Raw genomic sequence first — 12,794 nt, 5'->3', positions numbered from 1 at the left:
ATTTTATATAACTATCATTTTTACTTCCGATGCTTTTACAATTTTTATACTAAGCCCAGAAAATTCCTGCAACCAGTCAGGTTATGGAAGAAATGAAAACAAAATGATGAAATGAAGAACTCCCTTTGTGTTGAGTGTTACACCAAGCATAGTCGAAGGAAGCTCTTTCAATGTGGGAGGGGGCAATTTACAAGTGGGTACCCAAAATGGATTTCGGCTGAATATCTCCTTAAATGGTTACATTAAACACCTTTTGCGATTGTCTTTCTTACGTGTACGAAATGGGAAACTTGGTTCATACTTCAAATCTTATTCGTATCTGTTGCTTTCTTTATTTAGGGTGTCCTCCTTGGCAGTAACTTAATCTGAACCTTAATTAGTATTACGTGTCATTCTTAGGGGAAGAAATGAGTGGTCGTATGATGTTATAAATCGTTTCGCCTGAGCTGACATTTTGAGCGATATAGAACCTATACATTTGCAAATTTATTCTCCATCACGAGAGGGTATCTGCCTTTTAAAATAAACTAATACAATATACAAGATAATCCTACAAACAGGTGAGCGATGCCTACCTACTTGGCCCTCGTGCGTGACATATTGGGGTCTACTCTGGTCTACTCTTAACTGATGTTATGTATATTTAATTTAACTGTTTTTTTTTTTTTGTTTTTTTTGTTACTTTTAAATATTTTAATTCCAGTGCATATTATTGTATTATAATTTTATATACTGGGTTTGATATTCTCCTGAAATTCAGTTCAGTTCTGTTTGACCTAACTTTTATTTTATTTTATAAACAACTAACACTAGAAACACTGTACCTAGTTTCTGACCTTGATTCAGAATCAGTGACAATTTTGGTAAGGAATTGTATTCCTTTTTTATATCCTTTCTAAGAGTAAGAATTATGAAGTAAAGTCAAGGCCATACCTGGACGACGTTATAATTATCATGTAACAAACTTCCAACCCTTATTGAAAGATGAACACTTGACCCCAGCCTGGAATATGTTTTGCGTTGTAGTTAGTTTTATCAATCATGTTATGATAAAGGATTGGCAGTCGGGCTCCAAACATATGTTTTGACCATTTTGAGTTGAAATTCTTGGATGAAAGTATTTATTGAAATTTATACCGAATTAAAAACTGGAATAATAGTATCTGTGATTCAACCAGAAGCTGTTCACATAACAGCACTCCGCAGATTACAACAGACGTCATCGTCTTCCATTTTGGATTTCATCGGGATTCGAACTCAGTTTCATTCAGGACTTTTTATTACTAGGACTTCTATTTTTTAATTCTTTGTTTATTTTTTGATTTGATTCGTAAAACCGTACGTTCTTTATCTCATTTTTCACATGATATGCTATAGAAAAATATTATTTGTTAAATTGCACAAAGCTTGTTGTCTTCACTTACTTTTTTCTGTTACTTTTTGTAAGAGCCTAGACTCGCAACACTGAGACCGCGTGAAGCAGGATGAATTTTATTCTTAATCTCATACATATCATGGTGTACGGCATGAGCATTCTCTGAAACCAAACAATTTAAGAGCTCACCTCTGAAACATTCTTGCTGGAACCCGGCTCAACGTATAGAAAATCCAGCGCCTTGACCACTACGAAATTGTTCTTAAATTTTGAGTAGACACAACAACATGATCGTCTGATGAACGATTCCAATACGAAATTTTACGAGGAGCGAGGCTGAAATAACCGATGGTTAAAGCCTCGATGAATATTGCTTTAAGTAAAAACTTTCGTGATAATCTTAAATGACACATTTTACTGTCAATTCGTGCTCATTAATTTCATTGGTACTTCCTATTTGTCACTGTTGAAGTCTAGGTATTAGACCTCAGTTATACCCATATTGCGGAATGCATTTAAGAATACATCAGATGTGCAAGTTTTTATAACTTAAATATCCCTTATAACATGTATACAAAATGGCGTGTGAAGAAACCCACAGTGTATATGAATTAATACTTTTAATATTGCCTACTCATTTTCCTTTCATAATAGTATTTTCATATTTCTAAGGCAACCGGAACATGTATTATCATTTACAGGTAGCTGGCAGAATTTGTTGTTAAAAAAAATTAAAACTACCTTCCCCCGTAGCTGTGCCCATACCTTAAATATTCTCGTTAGTAAAGTTCAGTCTCTTTCTAAAGAAAACCGACATTTAGGAATTTGTACCAGCTAATCATAATTAATTCTCCTATTCAGATTTGTTGACATAAAACGTATGTATATAATATATGTTGGCTACTCCACACCATGGGCACCTGTACCTAGGGGCAAAGAGGGACACTTCTCACCCCGTTCCCCCCGGATTTCACCTCTAAACATGTTATGGTAAACAACCATAAAACGTAACAACTGACAACTTCTTCCCCCAACCCCTCACCCTCGGAAACATTTCTACGAAATAAATCACACCACATCGACTTTAGTAATCGAATGCTGTCTTATACATTGATTTTTCATGCTACATATAATTACTCCACCTGTTTTTAAAAGAAGCAATGATATCACCTGCAAGGCAGAAATCGCATTTTCCCCCAAATTCACTCTCATCAACTCCTGATTAAACATTTACTTCCTTATTATGATTTATATTTTTAAAATCTCTGCTTTTAAATTCCTTGTTCAGACAAATTCTTAAATATGGACATTGGTTAACTTAGGGGTTTGAATACGTATACACGGAGTAGTATTCGACATTTTATTCTTTAAGATCATTTATGTCTAACAAACTGATCATCTATCTCACCTAGATTCAGTTCTCATCTGATCGTTTTTCGTTCAAACGATTTTGCCTTTCTGCAACTACATATTGTAACTTATTTCTCTTTGACCTAGTTTTGAGGTTCGTTAGCATCAAATCAAGGCTCTTTTCAAAACTTGTTTGTTAGTTAAGAGGCCATTCCACATAATTATTCCGAAGGTCATTTACTAATGTTGGATCACATCATAAACTATTATACATTTGCGTAAATTTAATTCACGCCCCAATCATATACCTTTTACTGTAGTCGTAAGAACACATTCAATACAACTCTCTATGGGAGGTATGATTTAGTTGTTTCTTCCGCCATATTCGGCATGTAGCTTGCTGTAAAGGGCCAACTATATTTGACGTTTCCGGTCATGAGGTCTGTCAAGCCAATCTTTATTCTTTCGCTCATTCTTCGCGCGGAGGGATTCATACTAGAAGGGATCTTAGACGTCAGTCGAGACAATTTTGTTCATGGGAAGACGAGATGATTATCTTTCTAGCAAGATTTTCCTTCTCCCACCCCATCATCCCTATTTGTACATGATAGCTGGTATATTCCACCCTTTACTCGTCCCGTATTTGCTTACATAATTGTTCACATCTGCAAGTAGGTTGTAGTCCGAAGAATTTATTTATGTTGCTGTATCTGTCCTCGTTCGAATTTTATCAGGTTTGCTCATTGTAATTTGTCGAAATAGTTCTTTCGTGCAATACATACACAGCTAATTTTGGTTGTTAATATAAATCACCATTAGTTACGAAGTCATGAATTGACAAGTAAAATATCGTTTGACGAAGACAAAGATATTTGCTTGAAATGAGAGAATAAAGAATGAATACCTCGTATATTCACGAGATGAAATATATCCTTTACTCAATCGGCAAAAGCAAATCTTATCTGTGTTTTATAATCGATCGTTTGTGCTAGCAATATGTAGAAAAAAACTAAAAAAGCAGATGTATTTCTTCTCCAAGGCAAAACTGTCAGCAGTTTATGGTTTAAGTTTCAACTTTTTTTCTGCACAGAAAATATAAGTAGTATTATCATTTTTCCTAGCTGAAAGTATAACAGCCGATTAAAAACGAACAAAAGATATTTTATGTACATTATGGGACTTGAACTTGTCTTTTCTCTAAATGTGCAACGGCCAAATTAAGCAAAACACCAGGCAAGCGTCTAACATTAGCTCAGACTTCCTTATCAGAATGATATCTATGCCTATTACACGGTTCTCGCTCTTCTCTGTTGACCGTCCGGTGGCCAAGTAGTTAGCGCTTCCTACTCAGACGAGGGAGGACGCGAGTTCTCGAGTCATACCAAAGACTATTAAAAAGATACAGTACTGACAGTTGGGGAGAGAGAGAGAGAGACAGACAGACAGACAGACAGACAGAGACACAGAGAGAGAGAAAGATAGATAAATAAGTGGTCATAAACATTTACAATTTTTGTAATTAATGTATATGATTTTAACTAATTTTTAATTCTTATTCTTGGATGTAAATTGTATAGATCATCTTCATTTAAACCATGTCTCTGTGACAAGGGTCTATGAAGAGCGCATGATTAAAAAAAAGATCTTTAAATATATCCTGACGCATGTTTGGAAAATTACAAATAATCATCTAATAATCTTAATAATAGGAATTCATGACAACTTAGGGTTAATTTCTCATTGGCTGATGAGGTTTGGAAGTTCTAGAAGTATTCAATAAGTTCCTATTGGTTGGAGTTGAACTGATGATTGGCAATTTTTGCCATAAATTAAGTTGTGGAATCTGTCACGCGGGGTATGTTGCAAAATGTAGCCCTCAGAGAAGGTGCATATAAGGATAAAACTAAGCAATCCGATTCATTCCCATTTTATAATCTTTCTTATTCTTGTGTTCCTGTTGTAAGTCTGGTGATGTGTTTGTTGTTGTCCTTAAATATCACTCGCTCAATAAGTGCTCATTATTGCGACTAAATTATTATTCTGGAACTATTGGGAATTATTCGAATGTGTTTTCAAGAAAGCCATCTTCAAAAACGTCATGACCTTTGGCGGAACAATATATTTTTGGTTTGGAAGTTTATTTAACAATTTTCGTTTTTATTACTAGCACAACACTTTGTTAGGATTATGTTGGATACACTTCATAATACTGAAAGTTCGTCTAACATTTGCATCCATAAGTTGATAAATAAATAACTTACTTTGCTATATTTTATAAAACTTCTTGGGTTTGCTTCTTTCTGTTGCTAACTTTCTCACCATCGACTCCTATCAATGTGATATATATATATATATATATATATATATATATATATATATATATATATATATATATATATATATATATATATATATATATATATATATTGATATAGAAAGAGAGGAGAAACAGAGAGAACATATATATAGTATGAACGTTGTATCAATGATATACCACAAGATGTATACATTTTTTATTAAAAGGAAACGAGGCTTGCCTAGATTCGTTTAAAACAAAAAAAAATTAATGTGAAACAGAAACTAAGCGAAAGGACGAACCATCAAGAGGTAATTAAAACATTTTTATATATTAAAATTTGATATAAGTCATTATTCTCCTTTTTAGCAAAAGTACTACCAACTCTCTCTCTCTCTCTCTCTCTCTCTCTCTCTCTCTCTGGTCGGTTTGACTTTAAATAAAACTCTCTCTCTCTCTCTCTCACCGTTTGGTTCGTTTGACTTAACTTTTATCATAATTCAGGAATCCAGTTACACCGTGGGATGACACAAACGAAAATCCTACACGCTTGTCATTTCATAGATTTTAGACCGCATCTTGCTACGATGATACAGAGAGAGAGAGAGAGAGAGAGAGAGAGAGCGTCCTTTGGATATTTTCATAATTGATTAATAATAAGCGATTTTTAGAACATTATAATATGTTTAAGAAACAACAACACTAACAAAACATTAAATGCATCACAGTATGTGTATAACGTAACCGAGAAATTTATCGTATAATGTCGACATGGTTTACAATTCCGTATCATTGATAAACACTGTAGATAAATCCCAAGGAAAGAGCACACATATCGTTACGACGAACCATATTCTTGTAGGTTACTTGGCGTAATTTCTATTTCAAGATTTAAAACAAGCCCAAATTCCTTTTCTTCCTCACTCCATATTTATGCGTACCTTGTCTGTTATGCAACAAAATGAGGGGGCAACAAAAAGCAGAAAGGATTACAGAGAATATTGTGTCCAATATTAAATTCGTTTAGAAAACTGGAATGATTAATACTTTTATAGTTATTTTCATATGTCACTAATGATTAATGGGTGGCTATTCATCATTCATCTACAATCAACTGCACACTATCACGAGAATGTTTATATATGCATATTATGGCGTCATGTGCGGATCACTATTTGATATACCAATAGTATTAGTCTATCAAATTGCTTTATACCAACACTTTGAAAGCCATGTTATATATATATATATATATATATATATATATATATATATATATATATATATATATATATATATATATATATATTTGCAATACACTGACAACGAACATTATATATCTATTTTTTCAAAGGCTAATACAAAAACACAGGCAAGACAAACTAAATACAACAAAGCGTTAAGGTTACAAAATTTGACGTGGGTATTTTAATGGAATAAAAGCTTGAATGTTTGGATGTCTCAACACGCTGGCTTTATCTTGATGCTTGTGGTTAAAAATATTTTATATTCTCATAGAAATGGATGAGCCATATCACCATTGTTTAAACGAAAATTAGCATATCCGCAAATTATTCCTTGATATTTCATTGTTTTCGTAGAAATCTTCGGTAATTGGGTGACTAATAAGCAAACTGAAAGAATTGTTTAAATGAAAATGTGCCGCCACCAAAAAGATGATACTTTCATTTGTGCGTGGCTGTCACTGTCTAGTCTAAGGAGGCGAATCCAGTAAGATTCATTTTCCTTCCTGATTTCGGAACTCTAGTTGGAGTTGTGAGCAATTGCAATAAGTGTTACATCACTGAATGTGTGGCCAAGGAAAGAGAAGTTTTCTGTAACTGGACTTCTTTACAACTTCTTTGTTATTCAATCAGATCTGTAATGATTGATTTATTAGTGTATCTTTCCAGCTTCGCCGACATACTGAACGTTACAGATCTTACACGTGACGAGATAAATTACATTCTGTTTTGCACGGTCTGTTCGGTCCATGTATGTTGAGTTTTTCTCCAGTCACTGTGCTAGAAAATGTCCTGGTCTCTGTCATATGTTGACAGGTTTTGCACCTTTTATTGCCACAGGGGCCAGATTTACTAGGGTGGTCTTGGCTAGTGATTGACGTGGTTAGTGATTGGATTGTAGATGTCCGACAATCATTGAAAAACAGAACAAACATAATAATCAAACGTGCTGAGAAGGATTCTACTGATGTTGTTATGAATAGGGAAGACTTCATTAATTGGTTCATCATATCAGGCTTCTTTTGAAAACTTGTTTGTTAGTTACAACATTATTCAACACATCACTCTTCCAACTGTCAATTACTTATATTCGATGACATGACATATTATTATTATTATTAGTAGTAGTAGTAGTAGTAGTATTGTGTATTCTGAATCTAACAGTTTAGTTTCTAATTAAATTTAACTCATAGCCCTATCATATACATTTTATTATACTCGGAGGACCAAGTCAAATACAACTGTTTGTGAGATGTGGGATTTGATTATCTTTTTCCGACAGCCGCGGTGTGTAGACAGCTGTAAAGGCCCAAATCTGTTTAATGCTTTCGCTCAAGTCAATACTTATTCCTACGCGGTTTCTTCACGGGGAGTGAATCTCGGTGGAAGGGACCTTAGACATCAGTCTAGCAAGTTTGTTTTCTTTGGTACAGACGTAGTGATCTTCCATCTGTGCAGCAAATATTTGGTATATTCCAGCTATTGTTCGTGCTATATTTACTTTCCTAATAATTCCGATCTGCAGCAGTCGTAGCCCTAAAATGTTTTATACAGCCGTATTTCTCATTGTTCAAAATTTGTATCACGTTCGGTCGATAGACTTTGTCGAAGCAATTATTCCATGTAGTAAATACATAGTTAATGTTTGGATTTATATATAACTACAGTTCAGTACTGGGTCGTAATATATGTGGACAGGGGAAAAAGAAAAATTTGACAAATACAGGGGTGGTGAATAAAAAGAGTAACGATTATATTTTATTCACATGTGAAATTCAAAGTAAAATGGTATGTATGTATGTATGTATGTATGTATGTATGTATGTATGTATGTATGTAGAGATCGATGGATGGATATGGACTTGTATACGTAAGTATGCATGTATTATTCTTGCTGTTGTTTTGAATTCAACGTCAATTCTCAGCTCATGCTACAGTATACATTGCGGCCAGTATAAATGGGGGAGCAAGAACCCGGGGAAAATCCCAGTAACAACCACCGGCCCAAGGGAACCAGTAGCAAGGTTTCTCACAAGCCACATTGGCCATACTTGAAGCCACGTGGTCAAGGGTGAGATGGCAGTAACCGATAAAGGAGAGCACTTTAGACCACTCGGTACCCGGTCCAGTGTGTGTGTGTATGTGTGTGTGTGTGTCGTCCTTTCGTGTGATATTCATTGAAAGATGATCTTCTAGATATTAATAATCTATTAATAGGCTTGTTGTTTGTCACTTTTATTTAATAAAGCGTATCCAAGCTATCATTTTCGTATCGAGGAAGACAACTGGTAAAAATCAGAACTGATCACATTAGAAAAAAAACAAAATGCTATCGTCCGTAACGCCCCTTAATCGATTTACTATTAATAAAATACATAAAGCTAGTCGTAATTAATTGACGCATGTTTTGACACGTGTAACTATGACATTTTGAGAGTTGGAAAGTACAAATTCTGCTCTGTTCCAATATAATACCATTGGCGATACCTTGACATACATGAGAATATCTACGACGCTCAGAAAGGGCCACATCGCTTGTTTTTCTTGTTTTAAGGCGTCATGATTAATAAATACCAGTCAATATTAGTATGTCCTATATATGCAAATGTATGATGACAATTATTGCATTTTAATGTTTTTCTCCTCCTATAAAAGTGCTCCTATACCTGCCGATGGCGAGGTAGAAGCTGCAGGTTAGCCGGTCTCCTACAACAAGTATTCCTCTCTCTCTCTCTCTCTCTCTCTCTCTCTCTTCTGTTGCACTTTAAAACTCTCTCTCTCTCCTCCCCCCCCCCTTGGTTGAAATATTGTGGAGTAAAACTGTAACATAAGCTATCAAAAACGTTTGTGAAGTCTACAAGGCAAGAGTTTCTTTTAATATTTTTAAAATTTGTTTAATTTACATATATTTATTCGCTGGTGTTTTCATAAGAGAAATGTGATTCTTTATTCCGTGATCTGGACGCACTTCACCTTGAAAAGGGCTTAATTTTGACGTAGACATTGGATTAATCTGATGCAGATAATAGATGAAATTGAGGTATAATAGATATTAATTTGATGACGAGAATAAATTTATTTCACGTAGATGGTCGATTATTTACATGTAATTAACATATTCATATGATGTGGATAATCGTGTAGTAGTCTTGTCTGAAATAGCTTCATATACTTAGTCGTCCATATTTATACTAGTCACTTTTATTGGGAAAATGTAGCTCCTGGAGATAGCTAACAGAGGAATATAATGGCATGAATGACATTGCGATAGTCCTTATATCCGGAAATTGGCATTGGTCTTATTTATATAGTTGATATTTTGGGGAAAATACTCTAGAATAGTATTTAATAACTTGGAACGAGCGAAAACCTGAACAGTACGCTTGTATTCGGATCAGGGTCATCCTTTATCATCTCATTTTTATTTTGATATTCCAGATTTTATTTGGAAAGTCAAGAATGGTTTAATCTGAAATATCTTCACGTGTATTGAGGTTTTTTGGCACCATTTTTAATTGATTTCTTTGGTTATAAAAGTTCATTGACCATTCGTTAATATAGTCTGAAGAGTTTTGGCAGTTTGCCTTAATTTACTTGAATATGTCCCAAAATGATTTTGTATTGGCTTCAAATAATTCATCATATTAACTAAGAACGATTTTTCATATAATTTAATCGGTAGGACAATTTCATTTTCATGCATGATTCTATTGTTTTAGTTATCAATATTTTAAAATTAATCAGGCTGCGGGATACTGTAATATCCTCATTCCATAACATCATCTCCTCCTCAATTGGTTCAGTAAACACCGCAGAAATACAACAATGGCTGCCATTGAAAGCATGTACACGTACTATATTTCACAAAAGGGTGTGATAAAATGTGCCTGTCACACCCTCATGTGTCCATTATAGCCTAAGATGACTCCTTGAACAAAACATATTTCCCTTTTTATCAAACATGCATTCATAGTTGTACTTTAATGTACTGAATTTGTATAAATGTATTATGGTTTGGTCATTAGTTTATTTTACTTATCGCACTTTGCTGTATGACTGAGCATTCGTCTATTTGACTGCGATTTCCTCCTTTATACCCTGTATCACCCCATCGACATATGTCCAAATTTTAATTTTGTAGAAAACGAAGAGGTATTCCGATTGAGTGCCTCTAACGCATGACGGAGCGTCTTTCCATAATAAAATAAGATGACTCTAATATTGCACCAGAAAGATATATTTTCAAAATAATAATAATACTAATAATAAAAAGTGTTGGGAGTGTTTGTAATACATGTTTTTGTTTCAAAGGTGCGTTCTACAGAAAACATGAAGGCAGCAATTATCGCCCTTGCTTTCCTTGCTGTTGTAAGCGCAACACCACCATGGTATTATGGTAACGTCGGGTACGGTCGGTATCCAGGTGGATACTATGGTGGTTTTTATCCCGGTGGATACTACGGAGGAGCGTATGGGGTTGGACTTGAATACGGCGGATACTTCCCTAGATATTTCGGCGGCTACGCTGGCTACAATCATGGATACAACGGTGGATACGGCATTGGCCTGCATGGTGGATATGGGGGTGGATACGGTTTGTGGGGAAATGGTGGACACGGTGGCGCTTATGGTTATAGTGGATACTACCGTAAGTGTAGATGAAAACACTCGTATAAAATTGTTAACGGCATATTATCCGCAATCCAGTGATCACGCCAAGTGTGAGACGAGATATATAAAAAGAGTAAAACTAACATTCAATTTATGTATAAGAGATTTTCGCCAACAAAAACTAGGAACCGAATTTTCGCTTTCCTTGGCGTGGCCAGAGGGATCTCTTTCGAGCCGGGATACTTGCTTCTTTTGATGGGGGCGTCTTTTACCTCAAGATACATATTTCTAAAAATCAATTGATAAATATGATTGGAAGTTTTATTGCTATAAATCAGTGCTAGAACATTTTCAAGCTATTTTAGACGCCTGTATTTCTTTATTTTTAAAATCCCAGGTCCCATGCTCCCAGCAACTGAATGGTTGGTTCCTTAGAAAAAAAATGTATTGTCAAATTAAAATGTACACTAAATATCTGTCGGCGATGTGTTCGTAACAATATATTTTGAGACAATACTCGTTTTGTGGTAAAATTAGAAAAATACGTAAGAAATCGATTCACAAACAAAGCTAAACTAAGAAACAAAAGCGAAGCAAATTTTAAAAATATCAAGCAAACAAACAACGTCAAAAGCTTAGCTGTAATACATTAAACTGATGACATAAAGTTGGAATATTAACTAACCTTTAACATACATACATACATACATACATACATACATACATACATACATACATGGGCTTGTAAATGTATACTGACCTGTTCATAAACGATCCCAATATCAGAATTCAACCAAAGTTTTAGTTGTGTTGCCTGGTATCTTTCCAACTAAATACATTGTTTAATATTTTTCCTCATCTTCAGAATAAAATGTTTATGATACATTAATCTAATCGCTTTTGTTTTGACTATCGATTAGCATTATCATCAACATCTAATGTCGTTTCTTTTTCATGTGTCAATTAACATTATTATCAACAATATTGCTTCTTTTCAGCAATCAGAAAAGGCTACTAACATGTCAGAAATCCACAGTCCTCTCAGAGCTTTTGCTGATATAATTTGGTCAGGATTGTGTCCCAGGATTATTTAATATACTAAAGAATCGAGAAGATGCCGAGAAACAATTACTCGGCAGACATGCGCCAGGAGGCTGTCTTCAGACCACTAAAAATCCATCTTTCTAAAGTGCAATGTAGTAATAAATTTGCATGTATGAATACATTCTGTTGAATTATTGTTATTCGAAACTATGACATACTCTCTCTCTCTCTCTCTCTCTCTCTCAAATTTAAATGTAATACCGACTTCTAATAATCCATTGGAATCGCCTTTAAATATCAATTTATTAACGAGTAAAGGACAAGTATACATAGAAAACAACCTAGGATCACTCTTTCCCGAAGGTGGCTCATGACCGATGCAACAGAAGCAATAGTCCGCAAGTCCTCTTCACATTTTACATATCTTGGTTTATAAACACTCCCATGATTGCCCTGCAATTGTATTTTTTCTTGTTTACAAGATAGTACAATACCATACTATTTAATACAGTAAAGTTCAATAAAATAAAATACATTGGTAAAATGCAAATATAATACAGTACCATACCACACCATGCAATACAGTACCATACGATACAATGCATTGGCACATTACAAATATACTGATATACAATACAATACAGTACATTATTTAAGATGCAGGTTCAAGTCTTGCCATCGGATCAGCCTATGTCAGCTACTTTTTTGTGACTTTGGGCATGACACTACCCCGACTGACTTAATGCCAAGTAACCTACTTGTGTTGCGTTGCCGTGAAACGCCGACTCTATCTAAATCGAGTTAACGTTCAGAATGATGGGTTGGTTTTGATTGGACTAAATATTGTCTATATAGTTGACAATAGCAGTAAATA

At 34.6% G+C, this 12,794-nt stretch overlaps 1 protein-coding gene across 1 annotated transcript; it reads left to right on the top strand.

Moving 5' to 3' along the window:
- The first annotated feature begins 10,580 nt into the window (after positions 1–10,580).
- Positions 10,581–12,099, top strand: LOC149794881 (uncharacterized). Its single transcript, XM_089963986.1, has 2 exons — positions 10,581–10,913; positions 11,875–12,099. The coding sequence occupies exons 1-2, from the start codon at positions 10,595–10,597 to the stop codon at positions 11,892–11,894; spliced, it is 339 nt and encodes a 112-aa protein (XP_089820112.1). The 5' UTR covers positions 10,581–10,594; the 3' UTR covers positions 11,895–12,099.
- Positions 12,100–12,794: the final 695 nt, after the last annotated feature.

Source organism: Sinohyriopsis cumingii, chromosome 7 (assembly GCF_028554795.1).
Source record: "Sinohyriopsis cumingii isolate HCF-2022 chromosome 7, ASM2855479v2, whole genome shotgun sequence".
NCBI lineage: Eukaryota > Metazoa > Mollusca > Bivalvia > Unionida > Unionidae > Sinohyriopsis > Sinohyriopsis cumingii.
This window is presented reverse-complemented; position numbering and strand designations above follow the sequence as displayed.